Raw genomic sequence first — 25,354 nt, 5'->3', positions numbered from 1 at the left:
AGATTACGGCATATTATCTCTGTTATACACGATTGGATCTAAAGCGAGGGATACCTACGGGGCTTACTGCGCTTAGACAATAACGCAAAACCCCATGGTTCGTTCTTAATTTTCCATGTGACAATGCGGTTTTTTTCTTTATGCGCTAGAGGACTCCGAAAGGTCATATGCGCTTGACTTCGTACGGTATCTACGAATCCACGAGCATTAAAGCTTCCATTCAGTCGTTAAGCGACCGCTGCTATTGGTGTCTTCCTAAAGTCCTACCTAGAAATTTTCACGACCTTCCATAAGCAATTAATTATATGTACGCCAGTCTATAATACGACGGTAACTAGGAATTAAGTGGGGCAAGCCAAAGTCTCTATGGTGTTGATCCCGATTCTCCTTTTATTATACCCCTGGCACATCGATGCTCAACTACACCAAACCTTCAACCCACCAACTTGTCACTACGTTTACAGTAACACGTGATCGAGTGTGGAAAAAAAAAGAAACGTGGTGTGCACTCAGCCACCATTGGGCGGTGCTTTAGGAGGGGAATACGCCCAAAATAAGTACGAAATCCAGGAAATAGCCAAAATAAATGACAATTTCTTTTTAAGAATAGTACAAAATAATAATGAGTAACAACTCCGAAATAATTGTTTATAGACAGTCTGGCCGGTCCTAGTTTGCCTCGTATATCGCGCGCTAGTTCACACGGATGTTTGTCCCTGAAAATTCATTTTTTATCCGCGTCGGCAAAACAGAACCGATCTGATTAGCACTTAACACTTTTTTGCTCCACCTATTGTACCACCTTTCGCCATGTCTGCCTTACCCGCTGATATCAATGCGATGCTCATGACACTCATGGCCGGACTCTCTTCTGTGGACAACACCACGAGAGCCGCCGCCGAGAAGTCGCTCACTTCCGAGTGGACCAAGAAGGCCCGCGTGGAGATGCTCTTGATATTCCTCGCGGAGCAGGCCGCACAGGGCGAAACTGAGGCCGCGCGCGCGTTTGCTGCGGTGCTTTTCCGCCGTATCGCCATCAAAAGCCCAGAGGAGACTACCTCGGTCACCGATCGCAACCTTGGCTATACCTCCGACGCCGTCAAGGCGCAGCTCCGCGCGACGTTACTCGCGGGCTTCTCCGCGCCGCAGACCAACGGCATTCGCCACAAGCTCGCGGACGCGATCTCTGAGCTTGCGAAGGAAGACCTCCCGGCGTCCGAGTCGTGGCCGGAGCTCCTCCCAGCGCTCTTTGCGGCGACGCAAGGCGCGGATGCGAGTTTCCGTGAGTCTGCGTTTCGTATTCTCGCGGCCGCGCCCGAGCTCATCGATTCGAGCTTCGTCGAGCTGGTACTTCCGGTGTTCACCGCGGGTTTTGACGATGCGAACGACGACGTGCGCATTGCCGCGTGCACTGCGTTCGTCGCGTTCTTTCAGAACCTCCCAAAGAAAGCGTGGCCAGCCCTTTCCCCGCTCTTGCCTAACTTGTTGAATTCTCTTCCAAAGTTCCTCCAGAGTGGCGAGGAGAATGCGCTTGCATCCGTACTTGAGTCCCTCATCGAGCTTGTCGAGCTCGCGCCAAAGATGTTCCAACCTCTCTTCTCGTCCATCATCGAGTTCTGTGGCATGGTGTCCAAGAACAAGGAGCTCGACGCGGCTGCACGTATGGCAGCCTTGGAGCTCCTCACCACGTTTTCCGAAACTTCCCCGAAAATGTGTCAAAAGGAGCCGTCTTACACCGCTTCGATGGTGGTCCAGTGTCTCAGCTTGATGACTGAGGTGTGCATTGATGACGACGAAGCTGCGGACTGGGCCGCGGCAGATGACGCAGACGATGATGACGAGCCAGAATACGATGCTGCACGCCAGGCATTGGACCGTGTCGCACTCCGTCTTGGTGGTGCGTGTCTTGCGGGACCGTTGTTCCAGTATCTCCCGCAGATGCTTCAGTCTGCTGAATGGCGCGAACGCCAGGCCGCACTCATGGCTCTCTCCGCGGCTGCGGAGGGCTGCTGCGATGTGCTCATCACCGAGATCCCAAAGATCCTCGACATGATCCTTCCATCCTTGAACGACGCCCATCCGCGCGTCCAGTACGCATGCTGCAACGCGCTTGGGCAGATCTCCACCGACTTCTCCGACGTGATCCAGAAGACCGCGGGCGACCGCATCATTCCGGCACTCGTCTCCAAGCTCACGGGCGCGTCTATTCCGCGTGTCCAGGCGCACGCAGCGGCCGCGCTTGTTAACTTCTCTGAAAACGCGTCTAAGGACGTGCTCGAGCCATACCTAGACGACTTGTTGACCAACCTCCTCCAGTTGTTGCTGTCGCCGCACAAATACGTCCAAGAGCAGGTTCTCACCACCATCGCCATCATTGCCGATGCCGCTGAGAAGAAGTTTGTCAAGTACTACGACACATTGATGCCGTTGTTGTTCAACGTCTTGAAGACCGACACCGACAAAGAGCACTCTCTCTTGAAGGCCAAATGCATTGAGTGCTCGACCTTGATCGCCACCGCCGTTGGGAAAGAGAAGTTTGCGCCCCACTGCGCGGAACTCATCCAGATCTTTGCCCACATCCAGGAACAGACTGTGGACGAGGACGATGCGGTCAAGCCATACCTTGAGCAGGGTTGGGGAAGAGTCTGCCGCATCATTGGCGCCGACTTCCTTCCGTATCTTCCAGGTGTCTTGCCGCCATTGTTTATCGCCGCAAAAGCAACTCAGGATATTTCCCTCTTGGAGGAGGATGAGGCCGAGGAATTGGGCCAGAACGAGGCCTGGGACGTGATCCAGCTCTCTGGTAAGCACATTGCGGTTCATACAGCAGTGCTTGATGACAAGGCGTCCGCGATGGACCTTCTCAGAACCTATGCGGAAGTGCTCAAGGGCGACTTCTACCCGTACGTCCAGGAGATTGCGACTGAGATCGTGATGCCGGCGTTCGACTTCTATCTTCACGACGGTGTGCGCCACTCCGCGGCGATGTGCATTCCGGCGTTGCTCCGCTGCGCTATCGCAGCCACGGGCGCAAAGACGTCTCCAGAGGTTCTCGCTTTGTGGGCGCTTGCGGTCGACAAGTTGTTTGACGCGTTGGCCAATGAGCCGGTGACTGAGTTGATCATCTCGTATTATACCGCGATCGTTGTCTCTGTCGATACCCTTGGGCCAAACTGCCTCTCATCCACTCAGCTCGACGCGTTTGTCAAGGCGGTTGAGGTCAACATGACCGACATCCACCAGCGCATTTCCGCGCGCGATGCTGGTGATGATGAGTATACCGAAAACGTTGACGATGAGGAGGAGGAGTACACAGATGAGGAAATCTTAGACGAGTTGAACCGTGCCATCGGGTCGGTCTTCAAGGCGTGTAAGGGTGCATTTGTACCGGGCTTCCAGAAGTTGGTTCCAATTGTCGCGGCCTACATTAACGATTCGAATGCCGCAATCAAACTCGCAGGTATTTGTATTATTTCTGACCTCTTAGAGAATACCGGGACGGATTCTTACCACTTCAAGGACCTCTTCTTGAACGCAGTGGGCGAGGGCCTCGCGTCGAGTGATGCTGCGATCCGCCAATCGTGTGCGTTCTCTGTGGGGGCCGCGGCGCAGCACGGTGGCGAGCAGTACGCGCAGTTTGTGTTGGCGGCTTTGGAGCCGTTGTTTGCGATCATCACGGGGCAAGGTGCGCGTTCTGATGAGAACGTGAATGCCACCGACAATGCGGTCTCCGCCGTCGCCAAGATCGCACGCACCTACGGCGCGAGTATTCCTAACTTGGATGCGGTCTTGGCCCAGTGGGTCAAAGCTTTGCCAGTCTTGCACGATACCGAGGCGGCCCAGTTTGCTTATGTCTTCTTGAGTGAGTTGATCACCAGTGGTCACGCGTGTGTCGCGGATGTTGCGCAGACAGTTGATGTGGTGATCCAAGCGCTAGTCCATGCGGCTATTGCCGGGAAGACCGCGGAGGCAGTTGTAGGTGCAACCAAGCAGTTGTTGGGGACTGTTCCACAGGCCGAGGCGATGGCGATGTTAGGGAGATATCCAGTGGAGGCACAGACGGTGATTCAGAAATGGTTTGCGTAGTGAGCTATATGAAGCTAAGCTTGCTGATTGAAGCTAAGTAATGCATCGCTAGTTCGTTTAAAGCGACAATGAGCCCTTTGTATATTTGAGAAAGACTATCTCTTTCCTTGCATTTTGTTTTCCGTTCTATTTCCGGTTTTTATATTTATCTATGTCTAATTTGTCAGGGAATGTAGAGATGGAAGTCAATTTTTCCTGCCTGCTCATTTAGTCGCGACCAAGAGGGATGCGAGCAGCGCCGGGTCTTTTTCTCCTGGCCACTTAACCAAAATTTTCCCGTTAGCCGATTGGGGGAAGGGAGGCCAATTACCATGATTAGCAAATTGATTTGTTCAGCGAAGTAAATATTCCTCGACACGACCTTTGGGCTATTGTCAATCTACCCTTGTGAGCTTCTTACTCTTGTGGCTAGAAAACAAGGCTTAGATAGAGGACGGCATATCGGACCTGAATTTTCCATAGATGTTTACTAACCCTGGCCCTGCTTTAATTCAAGCAGCAGGTTCTTCTGTTTCATTTCCTCTCTTTGTAAGCTCGACAGTATAATATTCCTGGTAATCCTCCTTTTATCATTTGAAGGTTTTCTCCTTTTTGGTCTTTTTTTCCCGCTGGATTTTGTCTATCTTCTCGGTCTTCCTATTTTGATACTCGTACCAAGTTTTGGAGTGTTTGTGACGGTATGCCGCAAAACAGTTCTTGGAAGGATCTGTATATTTGTCCGTTACGCTGGAAACCAGACTTGTCCAGGGGTTGGTTTTAGGTCGAAAGTTTTACACTATATGGCCGAATGGAAGGGACTCGCGAGAATCGGCTTTGCTTACGCGTGCGTCGGTCGAACTATTGCGCCCAACAAGACGCCTTGCCAGCTAAATTGGATTATTCCACACCAATATATTCAGCTTACACACAACCATTGACATACTTAAATCTACTTTTTGTCTTCATCTAGCCCCTTATGTTGTAGAAAGCGAAGATCTTCGTCCCCACAAAATTAAAGTGACGAGGATATGTGTTCCTAAAGCATCTGAAGTACGATATAACTTGAGCTACCTCACCATAATCATAGCAATAGAGATAGTTCTAACCCCCATTTTTTACGACATTCACTGGATGGCGTAGAATGCGGCATAATGAAGGCCTTCTCCCTATCTAGATATATTCGAGCAACCGCAGCATCATGCCTGATTTCTGCACTGCATCTAAGAGCTGCGCCTTGAGGCTATATAACTACACGATTTTCAACCTGATTCCATAATTTAGCATCTCAGTAATGATCCAGCCAAGCCATGTCATCTACTTTCATGAGTGAAGTGACGAAATTAAAGACCTCCAACACCTTAATTGTCTCGCTTCCCACCTCGCCAGACTCCGACGCCCAGTTAGACGAGCTTCTCCAGCTGCTCCAAGATGTGTTGGTTTCGGACTCAGACCCCGAGGAGTACAATCTTGTACCACTTCCTTCATTTCATCGTCTTCTCGTAGTCTGCTCGTCCCAGGAAACTGCCAGGAACGTATATAACTCCATTATGGCTACCGGAGTCTCTACAATACGCAGCCATGTGTCGTTCTCGGCGAAAGACAACCATTTCACCAGTGTAAGCGCTGAAGAGATCTTACCGCCCACATTTGCTGCTCTGGAGTACTTACAACTTCCACCCGAGGATGCGCACACCAGGTTCTTGATCTCACCGCCACCGTCACCGCCCGTAGGATGGAACTTTAGTGTGAAAGAAGATGGTCCCAATGCGAATACATACCACGATATCAACGAGTTGCGGGACTTGTTGTTCCAGCGTTTGCTGGTGGGAGACGAGAAACTTGTCAAAGTGGTGAAACATGAAAGCGGAACCGAGGAGGTTTCACGTAGAAACGGATCTCCCATCATTATCCTTGACCCCCCTGCCTCGCCTGGAGAACTGACAGGAACCACTTCGAAATCGCTCGAACATGTTAAAACACCGATGCCTCCACTTGACTACGCTTTATATGAGAAATAACACGAATAGGTTTATCCATGGGAATCCCTATCGCATGGTAGAGCTGAGAGATATCAACCCGTGATTTCTGTTGTGGCCACGCTTGTCTCAATACCATCTAAGCGTATCCTTTGATCAATATAACGAATTGGTATTGGGTGACTGCTCGATTTGTTGGTTAGGACTGTATTCAGCATCTAGTTCTCTGTGTAACTTCCAATTATCGAACATTAATGGTATTAATAGCAGTAGCTTTCCTAGCCAACGAAGATTGAACTTTGAGAAGTAATTATCGTGGTTCTGGTCTTTTGTATTAACTTCGGCTTTCGCTAGTCTAAAACTGTAACCTCTCCGGCAAACATACACTCTTGAAGCGAAAAAACAATCGCTCTCAATACTTGTGTTATAGCAGAGAATAGCTCAAGTTTGTTGCTGAAACCAATCTCATTTGCTGCCTGTTACCCTCAGTGAGATTAGTTTAATTCCAGTCTAAATATACGCTCCACTCTATGCGTAATATATCGACCTTTGACCTGGATGCCTGGCTATAATTCATATGGTCCCATATTTTCATTCATCCGGCCCTACTGCATATTTATGTAATAAAAATACAAATCAGTTTATTTTCAGCACTTCAAACAAAGTACCCTACGAATCGATCTCTACGTACTCGGGGTTCTTTCTCAAAATCACGACTCCCTCCATGGAGCTGGCCAAGGAAATATACTCGTCGTTCTCCAATTCGGCTCTCTCACCGTGGCCCAATAACACTGGGGTGGAGTGGGTCACCCAACCGGTGATGGTTTTTGGCTTACCGGCTTGTCCGACAACGTCAACGGCTTGCCCGACTCTGACGTTGACTTTAATCGGTTGTAACTCCTCATCCAATGTAACCAACATGCGCGGCTTGATCGCCGGAGTCAAGTAATACAATAAGGAGTGGTGTTCGTCCAAGATGAACGACTTAGGATCCAACAAGGTTACCGCGACGGTCAACAAACCGGCAAGCGATACCTTAGACAAAATTTGGCGGTCAGTATTGAACGGATTCAACGATAAGGTGCCCTTTCCTAAGTGTACCAACCCCTGGGCCACTCTCACGGTGAATAAGCTGTCTGGCTCGCGCGAGTAGTAGCTCGCCAACTGTCTCAACAACTGCGCCAATCTGGCATTGTTGGTTCCGGCACCCACGATCCCCATAGAGTAGATTGCGTTGATGGCAACCTCTAAATCGGAGTCGTGAGAGTATCTCGATAACGTGTCAAAGACTTTCATCTGCGGATTGGAGGCCGACACGATTCCCATTGCCAAGGGCACGGCACGCTTGATGAGCGGGTTTCCGTAGTGCATTAAGTGGGCAAAGTGTCTGAGGGACATGTCCTGACCTACCTGTTCGCCCATGGCGATACAGGCCAAGCCAAGCACGGCATAGCCCTGAGCAGACTCGCCTTCTGGGGTTTCCGACTTGTCCTCTGCGTCTTCCTTAACCTCGGCCTCGTCACTCTCCTTTTCCTCGCTATCTTCCTCTGTCTCCTCCTCCGATTTTGGCTTCGCAGTACACATCTGCAACAACTCTTGGATCTGTAACACGTTACCCGTTCCGGCATACGAAGCAATGGTGACCAACACCTTCAAGGTCTTGGCAATCGGGTGCTCGATTGCGGAAATGGTCTCTAAGACGTCATCAACCTGCTCGTACTTGCCCATGTACAATAACCCAAGCCCCAAGGACATGAAACGAATCCATTTGTTTTCCAACTGGGCAAAGTCACGTTCGAGCAAGGTCTGCAAGATGGCGGAGGTGATCTCGCCGTGACAGGTGCCCACAAACACGTGCCCCAACGCCAAGGCCGCCATGGCGGAAACCTCGATTGGCTGGTCGGTGTCGGTGACGAGCGGAAGCAACAAGTCTAACACTTCCGGATTCTTCGATCCAGCAAAGGAAATCCCCAACCCGGTGATAGCGCTGGTCTGGATCTTCTTGCTGGGATTGGTGACATAGTCCTGCAACAATAATAAAGACAGATCAACCTCGTCATGGACAGTGGCACTGGCGATCCCCATCCCCAACAAGGCGCCCGCCTTGATGTCGTCTTCGGCAGAGTACAAATAGGCGTCCAACACCTGTAAACCCTCGTTTACGTCCCACTGATGGATGGCGCCGAGCGACGCAGTGGTGGACAACATACCCGCGCCCTTGGTCTTGTAGATCCAGGACTTGGAGTCCTTTTCGGCCAACAACTTGTCGCTGCCAAAGCCCATGTTGATGAAGGCGTTGACAAAGGAGGCGGCGAGGTTCTGCTTAGCAGAGTCGACAGAGCCGGAGCCAATGCCAAACTTGGTGCTTTCGAGATGCGACTTGTACACATCCTCTGGGACCTTGGGATCGAGAAGGTTTAACTCTGTGATCAAGTGGCGGAAGTGCTCGGCCAACTTGACGTTGGCGATGCAGTCCTGGACGTCCTGGTTGTCGGTCTTGAAACTAGAATTCTGTCTGGAGAGGATTAGGCCGAGCTGCTTGTGGACCAACTCATCAGTGGTAGCATCGAATACCGCTTGGATAAGACTCTCGTCGTCAATTCTGATCGCTACAGCGAGCGCCTGGGTCAACAGGCCCTGTGAAAGGTAAATCTGGAAGGCCGTGTTCAAGAACGCCAAGTCATCTGGCGGCGCCAACAACGGCACACAGCTCACCATGTAGAGGCACACACGTGCATAGGTCAGGGAGTCTACGAACTGCGGCAAGTGGTCGATGGCCTCGATCTCGAGCAAGAGGTCAACCGCATCGGCCTCCGCATTGTGCTTGAGGAAGAATGGCACAATGTCGAGAGCTAAGCGCAAGAGGTCATCGGCCGGTTCGGCCGCCTCCAACTTTTCCGTGTACACGTCGCCAATTTCCAACGCAAGGTGGCGCACGTACTCGTGGCCCCACGTGCCGATCTCACTGTTGCGCGACAACAAGCGGTACTTCAAGGATTCATGGTTGCCGGTGTCGGAGTACGTCATCCCGAGCACAGATAAGACGTCTGCAAGATTCGACTGCAACGTGGAGTCCGTCCAGCGCGAGTGCAACTCACACAACAGGGGGTAGAGAGGTCTGAGGAATTTCAACGGCTTGGGAACGGCGGTCATAGATGAGGTTGAATCTTGAATAAATTCCTTCAACTTGTCCAATGCCGGCTGGTAGAGCTCAGCATTGGCTTCGTGCAACCGTTCAACCAACATTTCCAACTCGGACTTCAACTGCGCGTCTTCCTCCGAGAGCTCTTCCGCGTCGTTCTTTGGCTCCTTCTTTGGCTCCTTGGCCGATACGGCATCGATCTTTGGTTCGTCCTCTTTGGTGGGGGACATTGTGATGGGTAGTAATATATTTGTGTTGGGATTAGGGGTGAGGAGTGCTGGGTGGCAATTGATATAACAGAATGGACAACGGCAAGGACGATGTTTTGCAGGAGTGGGTGGGGGCACTACCCACGCGAGGGCAAATGCGAAGGTGGGAGTAGGGTACGAGTTTGAGCTAAGGCAAGCAGCGGAGGCACCGTATTTTTTGTTAGTTTATTCGGAGAAGAGCAGTATCTCACTACTTAAACTAAGAAATTTTATTAATAAAAAAAGTTAGGTGTTGTAGTTGATGCTAATGAGGTAAGATTTGTGTGGCGTATTACGGGCCACTATGGGCACGTGATTCCAAGGGGATATGTGATAACCAGCTGTTGTAACGGCGGTGGTGGGAGTTGTCAATTTCAATAGGATGAAAACAGTCACAATTAACAAATAAAACGGCTTTACTATAGTAAATTATGTTACCTTCATTGATGATACTGGTAAAAACTGCAATAATTCAATCGTCTTTAACTTTAGCAGACCACCTGCTTATAGGGGAGCGTGCGGCCTAGTCGTAAAGCTTGGAGAGATCCGAGATATAAAGCCTGGAAGAGAAGTGAGATCATATATTGCCTTACATTACGGATCCCTGAATACACTGTTTTGGCTGCGATGAACCGATCTATAGCCGATTAAATTGAAGCTAAACCGAGCGAACCCAAGGTTTAAAAATTATGGTTCTCGAAGACAACTCGAGTCTTTGTAATCCTTTCTGGTGGCCGTATCAGGTTGCATTTCTACATGTCCTAATGATGACTTATCTATAGAAATAAAGTATATGACAAACTGAAGCCACTCGATGGCTAAAGCATAATGGGTCAGTGGTTATTCGATGAATATACGTGGCAGTCATTCAATAACTAAGGATATGGCAAAGAGTCAATCGACCAAGGACTCTTGGATATTGGCATGCCGATACAATTGAGGCTTAGGAAAATTCTTGGGCCTTACCGGTCATCAACAACCCAATAATCAAACCGAATAGCCCCAAAACGGAGCCGAAAATCTCAACCACCAAGATCTTGACGAACAAAGAGGAGTCAGCCGCATCGGAAATGGCAGCAGTGGCACCGGTGATACCCACAGCGACACCACAGATAAGGTTGGACATCCCGACGGTCAATCCAGCCCAGAACAACGAATAACCAGTGTATAAATTCTCTTTGCTGTACAAGGTAGCGGATGGAACTGACACGAGCTTAGAGGAGAAGACAATGGCCATGATCAACCCGTAAATGGCCACGACTTCACAGAAAATAATGGAGATCAAGTTCTTAGTGGTGATTCTCGGGGTCTTGACACCGGCACCGAGGATCGAGGAGCCGGTAATGAAGATACCCCAGGCAGCACCTACCACAGAGAACCCGATACATGCGGCTATGCCCAAGTTGGCCCACATATACGGGGATGTGGTCTCCAAGAAGTCACCCACATTGAAGGATTCACCACTGCCGTTGAAGAGCATATACCCTCCAACCACTAATAAAGACGCCAAGGTTAAGTATGCAAGAGCCATGATGTGTGATTGTGTGTTACAAGAGTGAGAGGTATCAGGTGCCCTGATATTTGGTGTTAGTTATAATAGCAAAGGGCTCCGCTCCCTGTGCGCGATAGTGTAATTAGCCTTCCACAAACGAGGAGATAGCTTGACTGCCAAATGCGGCAGTAACCTATGCGCAGGACAATCTGACACGAAAGAATGCAGCGCATACTCCATTCTCAAACAAAAGAGCTTAATTCACAGATTCGAATCATTAAAACGAAAAAAAAAGGTAAGATTACCAAATAAGGATGAATCAGAAATATAGCCTGAAACCTTTTACATACTGGACGAATATGCAACCAATTAAGCGACATACCCGTAGGATTAGGTCTGGGCGCAGTTTTACCAGAGAACGGAACATGGGTTGGCAATTAGTTTAGGGCATGTGAACCGGTCAGTCCAAGATATGGATGTTGCATTAGAAATATTACTATAGTTATGGTAAAAACATCCTTTGTTAGGCTTTGGTTGTGTTCTGTACCTGATCTGAGACAAGAAATAATTATGGCAGAGACATGCATGTAAGCTAATCAAAAGCAGAAAAAAGCTACACATCTATAGTTCTGGAGTGATTTTGTATAAAAGGTATAAAAATCCTAGTTCTTGGGCGATGATGGTCCAATGATTCTTTGGTAGCTGCGCTCTATGTGGTTACTACAGCGTTTTCAATCTCAACGGATGACAGAAATTTTGTTAAATCTCCCCTCGACCGAGCAGATATTACCCATTTACTTCCGCACCCACATTCTAATATTGACTCTACTACGTTCCATCACATGTCTCGCACCCTTTATTGAATTAATATTTATTAAACTATGGTTTGAGCCCGTACCGCGCACTCGTTACTCCTCCAACTCGTCGAACCGGTCCTTCCATTCCAAAAGCTCTTTCTCAACCTTTAGCGAATGCTCTTTCCAGTCCTGAGCATCCCTCTCGGCCTTCTTTGCCACGAGCCTAGCCTCCGCCTCGTCATTCCTCAGAACCTGCAACTCATTGGACATCGCGTTCAACTTTTGCGAGATGGAAAAGTTGTCCTCGTGGTACTTCTTGGTCATTTGTTCCTGGTTGGCTAACTGGATGGCCAAGTTTTTCGCCTGGCGCTCGAGCTCATGGTTCTTCTTGGTCTCGTCGTGTTTGTCACCCGATACCTCCCGCAAACGCTTCTCCAACTCTGCCACCTGGCTCTCCCAGAACTCGTTCTGGTTGCTATCATACAACGCAGACTCCAACTCTTTTATCTTGGATTGCAATGTGGTCTGGAGTTTGTTCAACGCGGAGTTCTCCTCCAGCGTGAGCTGCGCTTCGTGCTTGATCTGGCTCAACTCCTCCGCGTAGGACGCGGAAGATTGCCCCAACTTCCGAAGCTCAGTCTTTGCTTGGTGCAACTCGTCCTGACTACGCTTCAACGTATCCTGGAGTACCGAAACGGTAGCATGCTTTTCGGATGCCTGAGTGACGTACTGTTGGTAGTCCTGGCTGATCTCGCGGACACGGGCCTCCAAAGTTCGCTTAGCTTCCAACAATGCGTCGCGCTCGCGGGCCGTGTCTTCTAAAGACTCGCTTGCGACTTGCGCTTGGCGCTGAGTAGCGATCACACGTGACTCGCACTCAGATAACTTTGTCTGGAGTAACACGTTCTTATTCAGCAACTCGTTGGCAAACTTCTCCATCGTGCTCTTATCCTTCTTGCGTAAGAGCAACTCCGCATACATTTCCTTCTTCTCGTCTAACGCAGCCTCAAGTGCAAGTGACAATCGCTTGGTTTCGCGCGCGGCTACGGCCTCCTGTTGGAGCTTCTCGCTGATTTCACGGCGCAACGCCTTAATCTCCTGATTGAACTCTGATGTTGACGTGACATTATGCGTGCGATAGTACTCGAGCTCCTTCTGCGCCGACACTATCTCTTGCTGCACACTTAGCGTACTGGTGGTCTTGTCCTGTATGGCATCCTCCAAGACGGTGACTTCGCGCTGGAGTCGCACGTTTGCGTCGTCCTTCTGCTGGAGAAGTGACTGTGCTAACGCCAACGACGTATTAACGTCACGCAACTCGCGCGTTGCAAAGTCCTCCAGCTTCTGCACCGTGCGCACTGCCATCTCCGCGGCCTCTAATCTACTGTAGTACTCCTCAGCACGATTCTTGTAGAGCTTCACCTGGTTCGCCAAATCCGCATTCTTCGCCTCCAATCCCTGGAGTTTCAACTTCAGTTGGTCACGGGAAAGACTCGTCGACCGGCTCAACCCGCTTTCTTTGGTGCTGCTTACGTACATGCTGCTGCGGCGGTTCACTAGAGGCAGCGGCGGAATGTTTTCCTTAGACGAGGCTTGTAAGAGGCCCCCCAAGTCCCGGGTGGAAAGGTCCTGGGACACCCGCGACGCGCGGAGCTTTGCCTTAAGCTCCTTGAGCTCACTGTTCAACTCCATGTTCTTGAGCTCGAACTTCATGTTGGCATTCTTCTGTTCACGCAACTGACCTGCCAAGCCGGTATCACCAGTGGGTTCGCGGAACGTATTGGCCAGCGCAAATGCGATCTGCTCGAAGTCATAACTCATTCCACTCGTACTGGAACGGCCAAACTGCTGCTTCGATTTCCGGTTTTCGTATGCCTCCGCTGCAAGTTTGGTCTTCAACATGTACATCTCCTCGTTCAACTTTCGGTTTTCGATCTTCTCGTTCTTGAGGATCGCTGCCTGCTCATTCAACCGGAGCTTGATCTCGGCGTAGTCCACCATGAGTTGCTGGTCTGCACCACGGTACGACACGCGGGATTCACCGTCGCGCGGCGGTCCCATGGTCTGCATCGAGTGTGTCTTCAATTCCCCGATCTGGAGTGCGAGGTCTGCGAGCTTCGCGTCGCTGTTCTTCTTAATCGTCGCGAGTTGCTCATACTGGGCCTTGAGCGTCCGTAACTCCTCATGCAAGTCGGCCTTCTCGCCCGACTCCTTTGCAAGCTGCGTGTCTAGCTGTGCAAACTGCTCCTTTAAGTCGCGCAACTCCTGCTCGTACTGCTGTCTAGTCATCTCTGACGCTGCCTCTTCCGCAACCTTCGCTGCTAGAGCCCGGTTGGCGTCCGCAGCACTGCGCTCGAGCTGCCGAGAGCGCTCCTGGAGACCAGTCAACACCCCTTTTGTCACTTTCAAATCTTTGGTGAGGCTCAGAAGGTTCAACTGAAGCCCACGCTTCTCCTTCTCGATCGACAACAATGCGTGCTTCTGCTGGACGATACTGTCGTTGAGGGCCGTAATCAGAGCCTCTTTCGCGGTGAGTAAGCCATCATGCGCACGCGCCGAGTGCTTCAACTCCGCGAGCTGCCGCGCCAAGTCCTCCTTTTGACGAGACACCATGTCGGCGTTCTTGGTGGCGTCGTCATGGCGTGACGTGGCACTTTGGAGTTCTGTTTGGAGCTCCAAGTTCGCGCTCTCGATCTTCTTTGATAACCGCCTGATCTGAATCTCCTTTTCGGCGACTGTTGCCTTGAGTTGGCCGAATTCGGCTTCCAACTTCAACATGCTGCTCTCCGCTACTTCCTTGGAAGAGTGCAACTCCGTGGTGCGCTTCGCGGCGTCCTCAAACTGCGCAAAGATCGTGGCCTTTTCGTGTTCCAACGCAGCGACAGCCATGGCTTGGGTAGTGGTCTTCGCTTCCCACTCCCTGGCCTCCGCGAGTCGCTCCTTCGCGACGGTCTTTAACTCGCCGTTGCTCTTCTGCAACGCCTCCAAGTCACAGGCCTGGTCCGCCAACTTACGCTCAATTTCAATCTCCCGCGTTTGCAACTGTACCACCGTCGAGTCCTTGGTCGACAAGAGCGCGCGCTCGTTTGTCAACACCTCGTTGAGCGTGGCGATCTCCGCGGCTAAGGCTTCCTTCTCTAGCTCAACCTCGCCCTTGGCGCTCTGGATCTCTGTTACAAGGCCTTCAAGCTGCTTGATCTTTTCGGTGAACTTCTTGGTCTCACCAACGTGCGTACTAGATGCAATGGTGGGTCTGATGGTCTGAAACAACGAGAACCAAGGGTCGCGGGACAACGCCGCATACGCCTTGAAATTCTTCAATACCACTTGCGCCGCCTGCATCTTGCGGATCTCCTTCTGCAACAGGCAGCGCTTGGCTTTCCCACGGATCACCGCCTGGAGCGTCACAAAAATGGTCTTGATGGTATCTTCGCGACGGATCTCCAAGTCAGCAAGGACCCCGTTCTTGAAGAAGATTTTAGTCAATCCCACCTTGTAGAGAGCCTCGTCCAAGCCAAGGTTATTCAATACGAGCTCGCAGCCGGCTTTGGGGCTGCTGAAGGAGCTGCTAGCTGTGTACAAGATGCTGTAGCGCGGAAGAAAGTCCTTGAAAAAGATACGATTGGGGTATCCAGAGCGAGCAATACGAATTCCCTCCAACACACCATTGCAGCGGAGCTGGTCGAGTACAAGCTGCTTGTCAAACTTCTTCGGCAGTTTCATGTTGTTAGGCAAGATGCAGCGCACAAAGTGCGGCGTGGTGCTGGACAACTGATCCATCAAATCCGCGAGCTGCTCCTTGTGCTTGGTCCCAACGGTGCGCAACATGTTGTTGCGCTTGCCGGAGAGTGATGGGGTGGCGGGAAAGAGCGCTGCAAGGAACGGGTCAGTGGAGTTGCCCAAAAGCGACATGATGGCTTCGCTCACTGGGTCTTTGTTCTTCTCTAACCACTGGTCCACGTCATAGTCGACTTTTCCGGCGTAGTGGTGGATAATGAACCCAGTTTTGAACTTGTTTTGTGAGAATTTCCCGGTTAGGGTCTTTCCCGCGTTCTTTGGCTCCCCCCAGTTCTTCACGAGCTTTTCCAAAAATGAACGATCCGTGGCGCGCGGCACGATGCATTCCTCATCCAACAATGCCATCACGCCGTGCTGCTTACCGCGCGCGTCGATCAAGTCAATGGTGGGCTGGAGGTCATTGCCGAAGTCGATGAACTTCCAGTTGATGTTCTCCTTGAGATACTCGTTCTGCTCCAAAATAAACATATGATGGTTGAAAAATTGCTGGAGGCGCTCGTTGGTGTAGTTAATGCACAACTGCTCAAACGAGTTTTTAGTGAAGATTTCGAAGCCGGCAATGTCCAAGACACCGATAAAGTTGGACTCACCAGTGGCTCTGGTTTCGTCTAGTACAAGTTCCTCGTTTATCTTGTCCACAATGAAGCGAAAGATGCGCTCGTACAACATCTTGGCGACGGCATCGATGGTGGCACGGGCCTGGAACGGCGTACGCGACTGTGTAACAAATTCCTTGCCTGCCTTGACTTTGGGGCGCAAGACTGCCGTGGTGAACGCGTCTGCGGGGAAGCCGGCCATTTCAGCAACACGATCCACGGGCGCACCGCGCGCAAACTGTGCCTGATCTGCCTTCATGGACATGAAGTCGATGTTACCCAAGTGCAAGATGAGTGCCAAGGTGCGGAAAATGGCGTGAATCTCAGCGTCGTTGAAGCCCATAATGCGGAAAGATGTAAGCAACTGGCCGAACTCAGCCCTGTCGTCGATGTGGGGGATGGTGGGGTTAGAATCACGCAAGTACGCAAAGTCGCGCACGCCTTTACCGTCCAAACCGAGCTCGGCTCGTTTGTTCTTGGGCAACCCGCTGAGGAATTGGTAAAAGATGTGGAAGTTGCGCTCTTTGGCTGTCTGTTTGAGCACGCGTGACTTTTCCAACAAGTACCAGTCGATGTTGGCGCCGACAATCTGGCCACTTGCGAACTCGATACGTATAAACTTCCCGAACCGCGAGGAGTTGTGGTTGCGGATGGTCTGCGCGTTCCCGAAGCTTTCTAAAATGGGGTTCGCCTGGAGAATCTTCTCTTCAATGTTGCTACTTTTGGCTTGATGCGTGATAGACGAAAGGTACTGGATGATTTTCTTGGTGTTTTCCGTTTTCCCCGCACCCGACTCTCCCGTCACAAGGATACTCTGGTTCTTGCGCTTTGCGCGCACATTCTGGTACGTGCGTTCGGTGATGGCAAAGATGTGTGGCTTCAACGCCTTGAGGTCACCGTCATGGTACATGGACACATAGTTTTCGTCATAGATTGCGAGTGGTGCATATGGGTTGACGGCGACCAAAAACAACCCGGAGTAAGTGTAGATCAAGTCATCTGCGTAGCGCTGACGCAAGTTGTGCACGACCGATGGCTCATTGAGGTGGGTGAGCTCAGCCATATCATCGCATTTGTCAAAATTTGGAGGATTACACTTCTCCGTGGCATCGATAGCCACCGTCACCTCGTCTGTGGAGTCCATCTTGCGCACGCGGACCATGTCGCCATCCGTCAGCACAATACACGCGCGGGCAAACGTTTCCGCCTTGTCCGCGATCCACACGTAATCCTTGGAATTTAAGTCAGACATGTTGGAAATATAGTTTATAATATGTAGGGAGCGTGTGTGTGTGTGTGTGTGTGTGCTTGAGTTTTTGTTTTGTTTTTTTGATTAGCTGTCGATCTGATTTTGACCCACGCCCTGGGGCTGGTGTTGACGTTTCGCGCATTCATGGCTACTAGCGCGACACGAGGCAGGGCTTGTAACGGAAGGATTTCTTTAGGCCGAAGGCACAAAACAACAAAATATATCGTTAACGATAAAATTACCTTACTCGAAAAATTAGGGGGGATTGGCTGATTCTGCTCAAATACACATATTAAAGTATTATAAAGTCGGATGGACGTGTAGGCTCAAGGGTATCCTTTCCGTGATGGACTACAACATGAGGCGTGGCCGTTCATAAATACCCGAGCATGAAATGAGCGTTGGTAGTGAGCTATGACTTGTAATAAAAATTCTGATTTTTAGCTTTGGAGTTTTGGTAATAGAAGAGCTCACGGGTTACTCTATTTAGGATTACATAGTCTGTTAAGCTTAGAAAACACGGAAGTTGTATCTTGACGTTGGGCCAAATTGTTAAGATATGTAAGAGCTTGTAATTGGATCCACTCCGATATCAATCATATGTAAACGGGTCGGGCACTAATTTTTATACTCTGTAGAAAATTCCGTAATTTTTATTTCGGTGGGTAATCGTATGCCATACTATGTATACTCTGAGAGGACTATACATTCATACAGGATATTTACATATCCAGAGACATTAGTTAGCATTGTCAATATTAATCGGTATCCACAAAGCTGATACCTAAGCGGTTACACGTAAATACCATGATTTATTGCGATTTAATGTCAATATCGACATCATCTGTATAGCAGGCACGTTCCCGTCTCTATTAACGATCCAGCTGAGATACTCGTTATATGCAGTACGCTGCTCTGGAACACAACCTATTTCCGCAAATGCAGGAGAAGCTCATCGCAGCCGCAGGAAAGATTTTTTTAATATTGAAAAATTCGGCCGTAAAATATGGAAACATTAGCGAAACTATACACACATACACAATGGCAACGAGATCCAAGATTCCAAACACATTATTGGGTAAACGTATCAACTCGAAGAACCGGGCTGTGAAGGCCAAGAGGGCCTCGAAGCCTAAGGCGCCCAAGATGCCGAGGGAAAGAAAGGAGGCGCAAATTGTCGGCGCGCAGGAGTTGAACTGGAAGGAGGTTGAGATCCCTGACAACTTGGAGGATTTTGGTGGATTTTATGGGTTGGAAGAAATCGATGGTGTGGGTGTGAAGATCGTCAACGGTAACATTCAGTTCTCCACTTCTGACGAGAAGAACATCATCACTGAAGAGACTGAGGAAGCTGAGATGGAAGCCGAAGGCACCGACCGAGAGCAAAACGCAGAAGATGCAGAAGATCAAGATGTCGAGACTGCGGATATCAATGAGGAGAACGAACTGACAGAGACTTTGGAGGTCGAGGAAACAGAATCCGCAGAACAGCCAAAAAAGGCCAAGGAGAAGAAGACGAAGAAGAAGCCAGAGACCAAGTTGTTGACCAACGCATTCAATAGCTTAACTGAAATAGAGTTGCCCAACGACGAAGATATCAACTTACCGGACTGGGAGAACGCGGAGAAGGGTCTTTCCTTGTCTCCATACACTCTTCACGGGTTGTCGCAGCTCGGATTCAAGAAGCCAACACCGATCCAGAAGAGCTCCCTTCCATTAGCCATGCAAGGAAGGGATGTTATCGGTAAAGCGAGTACCGGTTCCGGTAAGACGTTGGCCTACGGGATCCCAATCTTGGAGCGCTACTTGACCAACACTAAGCTCTACAAGAAGGGTGAGGTCAGACCACCTACCGGGATCATCTTTGCGCCAACCAGAGAGTTGGCGCACCAAGTGGTGGAGCACTTAAATGAAATTGCAAAGTACTCCCCATTGGGTCAGCACGGGATCGTGGGGGTCACTGGTGGGTTATCGATCCAAAAACAGGAAAGATTGTTATCTCACGGCCCAGGAATCATTGTGGCCACTCCCGGTCGTCTTTTGGAGTTGTTACAGAAGAATGCGACTCTCCTTTCGAGGTTATCCAGTACGGATGTGGTGGTGTTGGATGAAGCCGATAGATTGTTGCAGGACGGCCACTTCGACGAGTTTGAAAAAATTTTGGATCTTTTCGGAAAGAGCAGACTGAAGGACCAGAACCTCTCGTACAGATGGCAGACATTGGTTTTCTCTGCCACCTTCTCTTCTGACTTGTTTGGAAAGTTGGACAAGCACAGAAAGGCGAAGAACAATCACGCGGGGTCTCTTGTCAACAACGATGAAATCCTCAAGATGTTGACGGAAAAGTTGAAGTTTAAGGATCCGAAGCCAGCCTTGATCGATGCTAACCCGACCGAGTTTGTTAGTGACCTCGTCACCGAGGCATTGATCGAATGCGGTGCTACCGAGAGAGATTTGTACTTGTACTACTTCTTGTTGATGTACCCGGGGACTACCTTAGTGTTTGCCAACAGTATCGACTCTGTGAAAAGAATTGTGCCATTTTTGAACAACTTGGACATCCCAGCCTTTGCGATTCATTCCTCTATGATCCAGAAAGCGAGAATGAGATCTATTGAGCGCTTTAAAGAGGCTTCTAGTCAGGGAAAGAGCGCGATTTTAGTTGCCTCTGACGTTGCGGCAAGAGGTTTGGATATCCCAAATATCACCCACGTTGTGCAGTACCATTTACCGCGTTCCGCCGACACCTACGTCCACAGATCCGGTAGAACGGCCAGAGCCGGAAAGGAGGGTGTTTCCGTAATGATCTGTTCGCCAGCTGAAGCCTCGGGGCCGTTAAAAAGGTTACGTAACATTGTTGCCAACAAGAAGAAGGGGGTGGTCAGAATCAACGCCAAGGACGACATCAAGTTGTTGCCGATTGAGACCGATATTCTTGCACAGTGTCTCCCAAGATCGCAACTTGCAGCTGAGTTGGCTGACTCAGAGGTGTGCGGTAACTCCACGAGAAAAGATGACAACTGGATGAAGCAAGCTGCTGAAGACTTGGGGATTGATGACATTTCCGACTTGGACGAGGACGAGATCATCAGAAAGCAGCGCAAGAGAAAAGAGTTCAAGACTTTAGACAAGGCCGACACCAAGTCTACCAGAGCCAAGTTGAGACACTTGATGAAGGCGCTGATCAGAAAGGACGGCAGACGAAACTACCTTACCGGGGGCCTTACTAATTTGGCCCACCACATCGTCAACGGCAACGGACACAGTACCATCATCGGCCACGCCAAGACCAACGCTCTTGTGGACTTGCGCAGCGGGAAATCCAAGAACGCCAAGGACGAAAAGGCCCGCAGGGCAGCCGAGAAGCAGACCGAGAGAAAGACCGAGAGAATTGCCGATAAGAAGGCGAAGAAGAACGCCAAGAGAAAGAAGGTGTAGATGTGTTCAGCTAGTGTATTATATGTTGTTAGAAAGCAGGTTGTAGAAGCGAATGGGGATTGGACCTGGGTGTGATAATACATTGGATTTTGGATCGCAGTATTATAAGCGTACTATAGAGTAACTGATTAATTATTGAAGGGAAACCAGGTCCTTAGCGTATGAGTATGATTTAAAATATAAATAAGGGGGGGCTGAAGGTAGGAATTCCAACAATAATCGAAGTTAAAGGACCCGATACTGACTCTGATAGCAGACAGACAGCCCCTTCAGGTATCTGAAAATAGGAACTAGAAATCGTTTATGTCTTTTTATAGTACCTTAACGAACCACGCTCTCTTTTATGAGCATTAAGATTCCAAAAGATGTACACTAAAAAGAGGGTTTGATAGGACTACCGGTCTTGTGTAGACAAAGTTTTTAATCTAATGAGCTATCTGGAGAAGAAAGATACCATCAATAAAACAGCGAGTGTAGACGGAATGGGTAATGAGTAAAATACACATACTATCAGTTCTATACCAATGTGTTTGAAACATATCAAGTAAATATAAATTACATGTAATTAAATATTCAATATATCAAACTTCTACCTAGAAATTATTTAATCGGAAGGGAAAACCGGGATTTCATTTTTTCATGACTAGCGCGGTTTTCTCTACTCCGATCCCAATCTATCTAACCTTTATTGCTTTCGTACCTATAACTACGAATTCCCTTCCATATGGGATATTGCTTATTAGCACCTTCCATTCTGTAGATGAATCCAAAATTTAGACCTTCTATCTTATCCTCATCTATTGATCGCATTCTTCTTGATTGATTACTCTTTTGTTTTTTTCTCTTCACAAATTTCCTATAGATATGCGTATACCTGTTTCCATTATATCCAGATCCGCTGCTCACATTCATACTCTCTTAGGGCTAGCACTCTATCCTGCATTCTCAACCCCAATGACATTCAATCCGTCAGCTTCACTTAGTTTTTTGAATGCTATATAATCCATCACTTTCACATTTATATTAGAGTTCATTATGCATCAATGTCGATGACCTCTTGCAAATCGATGCTAAATACAAACATACTTTGTTTAGCACTACACAGGCGTATTCGCTCTATTCCCTGTCAAGCTCCACACGTTTAACCATCCTTGTATACTTTTCTATCGAGATATCCAGAAATATAGAATCTATATATATTTACGCATCGTATATATTATTTTCTTTGCCCAAGTTTTGCCCCAAGCTCACCTGGGGCCGACTTCGCATTAGCCATCGCTAGTTTTTACTCCACCTGATTATATCCCCACTCTTACAAACACCCCACAAAAGCTTTTGCCGCCCATCAAATATCACCCCACTCATCTTCCCGATATTCAAATCAACCTCAAGCACCGGTAATACATACCCCATGTCCTTGTTACTAATATTGCGATGTAACGTTGTCTCATAGTTCCGGGTGAAGTGCTCCACTAACTCAAGTGTCGACGCGCTCGCCTGGTTCAACCCTGTCAACAGGTTTGTACTGTTGGCCGACCGTAACAATTGGTGGATCTGCTGCATGTGAGATGAGGAGCTCACATGCGGTAACGTAATTTCACCCGAGCGTTGGCGCTGGTGGTGCAGCTTTTTCTTTTCTTTCTTGGGTTTCGTCGAGCTGGGCTGCTTCTTGACCTTTGGCACGGATTTCGGGTTAAAGTCCCAGAAGAAAAGGCGACTGTCGTCACCCACGCTGCCGATACGGTACGTCACAGGCGAAGACGTGTCTACCGGTGGACACTTCTCCAAGTCGAACTTGATGTCGCGCACCCATGACTTGTGGCCCTCTAGCCTCGCTACAAGCTTCACATTCAAGATGTTGTGCGTAGCCAATGTTGTTGAGCCGCCCATGAAGGACGCCTGGGAGCCACCTCCGGAAAGCGTCTTGTGAATCAACTGGCCCAAGTTTACGTAACTCAACTGGTAGATTGCAATCAAGTCGTCCTCGCCGCCGATCGCGAGAAACTTGCCATCGGGCGAGAATGCGCTGCAGAGCACCCCACCGAAGTAGCCCGGAAGCATGTCCGAAACTTTTTCTGACAGCACCGGCCGCTTCGTCAACGGAAGATCCATTAAGCGCGTATAACCATCATCCGAGGTGATCGAAAGCATATTTGCGTCCGCAGAATTGATAGTGATGCTTGTGATGGGTTTGTTGGAGAGTTTATAGTGGGCAACGGGGTTGGATACGCCTGGGCCCTTTTTCCCAACAGCCTCTGCGAAGTACCCGCTTTTCATCGATTTGTACACTGCAAGGTACTTCTCAGCGCTTTCTAGCTGCTTGGGATACATTTCAGCGTCGTCGCCGGCACGGTCAAAGATGGCAACCTCGCCATTAGCGAATCCCACTATGAGCCATTGCCCGCACTGACTCCAGGTGATCGAAACAATCCCGCTATTGATGATTTTACCGTTTTTGTTAAACCGCGAGTACTTGATCTTCTCTGAAAGGAGGTCTACCCAGAAAATGTCCCCATTGGTGAAGCCCACGGCGATATCTAAACGTTCCGAGGTCGTGTCAAATACTGCTAGCGCGCTGATGACGTACAGTGAGAAAACAATCCGTAACAACGGCGTATCAAGGTTCTGTCCCGTGGTGAATTCTTTGCGGAAGAGGCTCGATACCACGTCGGAGGCCAGGGCCATCTCACCCAGGGCGGGAGCTACGGGCTCTACGGTATTCTCCGGCGAGACGAGCAGCGGTGAAACAGCCATCACATTAAGCACACGGCCGTTGACGCTTGTCAAAATTGAATCGGTCGTTTGCAAGCGTTTGTTGAGATTGTCAGCGATGAGTGTGCGGGTTATGAGCTGCGACGCGTTGCGTACGAGCGACGTTTTAGGAGCGGCAAGCGCCGCGCGCTTCTGCCCCTTTTGCAAGTAGCTTACCACTGCCACACACCCCGGTGTGAGGTGTACATGTCCGATGGGGTCGGGCACCAAGGGGTTGACGTTGGAGCCGAACGGAATCGCTTCCGGGTCGGCGATCTTGTCTTTGTCGGTGGCAGGAAGCTGGTTGTAGGGGTTGGTGGGCATGAAGCTGGATGCGTTGATGATACCTGAGGTGTCCAAGGCGTGTTTGCGCTTATGCCAAATATGTACGGGGATGCTTTGGTACGTGTTGGGATCGCCGCGCGACCACATGGAGCGCCCGATGTTGAGCGCGAGGCGCGCCGCGTATGTCTCCTCGATGTCCGCGAACGATAGTTGTGCGGGCACTGTGCGCCAGAGCGAATTCAGCTCAAGCTGAGCAATCGGCGAGATTGTGTTTTGATAGAATTGCGGCGCCGACGACGTGGTCGAGAGGTTGACCGTGGTGGTCGGAAATGCCATTGCCATAGCCATCTTGAGGTAGTCTAAGCGAACGTGAGGTGGGACTTAGAATTAGGTCTGAGATAAATAGGAGTTACAAAGCAGGTTAGAGAGCGTGAATGTGTTGGGTATGTATCCACGCTAAAGACCAAAAAAACTGTAAGTATAAATACGTGGTGTGATGAACTGGATTTCCCCAGCTGAAATTTTCGAGGAGTACAGGCTGAGGGAGGCAATGGCGGGGAAGGGATTCCGGCGAATGGCCGTCCGGCATGCACGCGCTAATTGCTGTGTGAGGGGCCTCTTCGTCTAGCTCACTTTGGCCTGATTCGGGGATAAAAGTATGGTATATTTTCCACAAAAAAAACTAAAGTGCCCTTTTCTAACAATTTTTAATCATGGACGGCAAGAGAATCCGAGGGATTAATTTGTAATGAGAGAAGTTAAGCATCAGGAGTGCCCACCCGAGGCTACTGATCTATCGTTTAAGACTGCGTCGCGCACGACTAGGGGGATAAGCTTTCCATGCGGTGAATCAGGTGCACGTTAGAGGAGAAACATTGTGAGCTTACGGAAATCACCGTAGGATGTGTTGGCTTTATCAGCTATTATGGAATTATTTAGATTGTACCCTCTACACGTAGTAAATCGTTTTGAGGTAGAAACGATCCTACCTAATAATATTGATTTTGCGAATACTATTATAAGATCTTGAATAACATGATCTATTATTTTCTGTGTGACTTGAAAGATCATAAAATATACCGTGAATTACTCAATAGGGTGAAATATGTGGAAATTTGATTGCTTTAGACCCAGAGGGATATACAGTAAGATGTGTTGATTGAAGCTAAATGATACGACCTATAAGCTCAGCTTGGTATGTACCATTCGACAATTTGGCACCGAGACGCATTACCGAGAAGTTTATTTAAGCTCTTCCCAGCCTTTTAGGTACAAGATTAACCGTCTAATATTTCCTCACATAATCTAACAAACCACACATCATATATAATTCATCGTCGTTAGAGAGTGAGATATCTGGTTCTCCCAAAGGTAGATTACTCCGCATGCCGTACACAGGTTATGTGAAACAGCCTTTGAAATGGATGTTAATCTGAAGACTCCCTGAGGCTACCCGCTACAACAAAACCATAACCGAGGATGCTACAACAAATCCATAACCGAGGATGCTACATCGA

General features: G+C 49.4%; 8 protein-coding genes across 8 annotated transcripts; 3 read left to right on the top strand and 5 right to left on the bottom strand.

The window, feature by feature from the left end:
- The first annotated feature begins 630 nt into the window (after positions 1 to 630).
- Positions 631 to 4,466, top strand: BABINDRAFT_163848 (uncharacterized protein). The gene has a single exon (XM_019130140.1). It carries the CDS (start codon positions 811 to 813, stop codon positions 4,084 to 4,086), a length of 3,276 nt encoding a protein of 1,091 aa, XP_018982448.1. The 5' UTR covers positions 631 to 810; the 3' UTR covers positions 4,087 to 4,466.
- An 837-nt stretch (positions 4,467 to 5,303) lies between these two features.
- RCN1 (Rcn1p) lies at positions 5,304 to 6,449 on the top strand. Its single transcript, XM_019130139.1, has one exon. The coding sequence runs from the start codon at positions 5,373 to 5,375 to the stop codon at positions 6,081 to 6,083; it is 711 nt and encodes a 236-aa protein (XP_018982447.1). The 5' UTR covers positions 5,304 to 5,372; the 3' UTR covers positions 6,084 to 6,449.
- Positions 6,450 to 6,576: 127 nt separating this feature from the next.
- Positions 6,577 to 9,639, bottom strand: RPN1 (proteasome regulatory particle base subunit). The gene has a single exon (XM_019126753.1). The coding sequence runs from the start codon at positions 9,411 to 9,413 to the stop codon at positions 6,711 to 6,713; it is 2,703 nt and encodes a 900-aa protein (XP_018982446.1). The 5' UTR covers positions 9,414 to 9,639; the 3' UTR covers positions 6,577 to 6,710.
- Positions 9,640 to 10,173: 534 nt separating this feature from the next.
- BABINDRAFT_163846 (H(+)-transporting V0 sector ATPase subunit c'') lies at positions 10,174 to 10,933 on the bottom strand. The gene has a single exon (XM_019130138.1). The coding sequence runs from the start codon at positions 10,909 to 10,911 to the stop codon at positions 10,375 to 10,377; it is 537 nt and encodes a 178-aa protein (XP_018982445.1). The 5' UTR covers positions 10,912 to 10,933; the 3' UTR covers positions 10,174 to 10,374.
- A 913-nt stretch (positions 10,934 to 11,846) lies between these two features.
- BABINDRAFT_21964 (uncharacterized protein) lies at positions 11,847 to 12,293 on the bottom strand (the record flags this gene model as incomplete). The annotated part of the gene is made up of 1 exon (XM_019131276.1): positions 11,847 to 12,293. A coding segment is annotated over one exon (447 nt), but the record flags the coding sequence as incomplete, so codon positions are not given.
- Positions 12,294 to 15,240: 2,947 nt separating this feature from the next.
- Positions 15,241 to 17,417, bottom strand: BABINDRAFT_181907 (class II myosin motor domain-containing protein; the record flags this gene model as incomplete). The annotated part of the gene is made up of 2 exons (XM_019131161.1): positions 15,301 to 17,417; positions 15,241 to 15,265 (listed from the first exon to the last, which is right to left on the bottom strand). Exons 1-2 carry the CDS (start codon positions 17,364 to 17,366, stop codon positions 15,241 to 15,243), a joined length of 2,091 nt encoding a protein of 696 aa, XP_018982443.1. The 5' UTR covers positions 17,367 to 17,417.
- Positions 17,418 to 18,389: 972 nt separating this feature from the next.
- Positions 18,390 to 20,840, top strand: MAK5 (putative ATP-dependent RNA helicase). Its single transcript, XM_019130137.1, has one exon. The coding sequence runs from the start codon at positions 18,405 to 18,407 to the stop codon at positions 20,799 to 20,801; it is 2,397 nt and encodes a 798-aa protein (XP_018982442.1). The 5' UTR covers positions 18,390 to 18,404; the 3' UTR covers positions 20,802 to 20,840.
- A 1,079-nt stretch (positions 20,841 to 21,919) lies between these two features.
- On the bottom strand, positions 21,920 to 24,546 carry BABINDRAFT_163843 (uncharacterized protein). Its single transcript, XM_019130136.1, has one exon. The coding sequence runs from the start codon at positions 24,183 to 24,185 to the stop codon at positions 22,080 to 22,082; it is 2,106 nt and encodes a 701-aa protein (XP_018982441.1). The 5' UTR covers positions 24,186 to 24,546; the 3' UTR covers positions 21,920 to 22,079.
- Between the last annotated feature and the right edge of the window lie 808 nt (positions 24,547 to 25,354).

The sequence above is a fragment of the Babjeviella inositovora genome (genome assembly GCF_001661335.1).
Source record: "Babjeviella inositovora NRRL Y-12698 unplaced genomic scaffold BABINscaffold_18, whole genome shotgun sequence".
NCBI lineage: Eukaryota > Fungi > Ascomycota > Pichiomycetes > Serinales > Babjeviella > Babjeviella inositovora.
The sequence above is the reverse complement of the archived record's forward strand: the minus strand, read 5'-3'. Positions and strand labels throughout refer to the sequence as shown.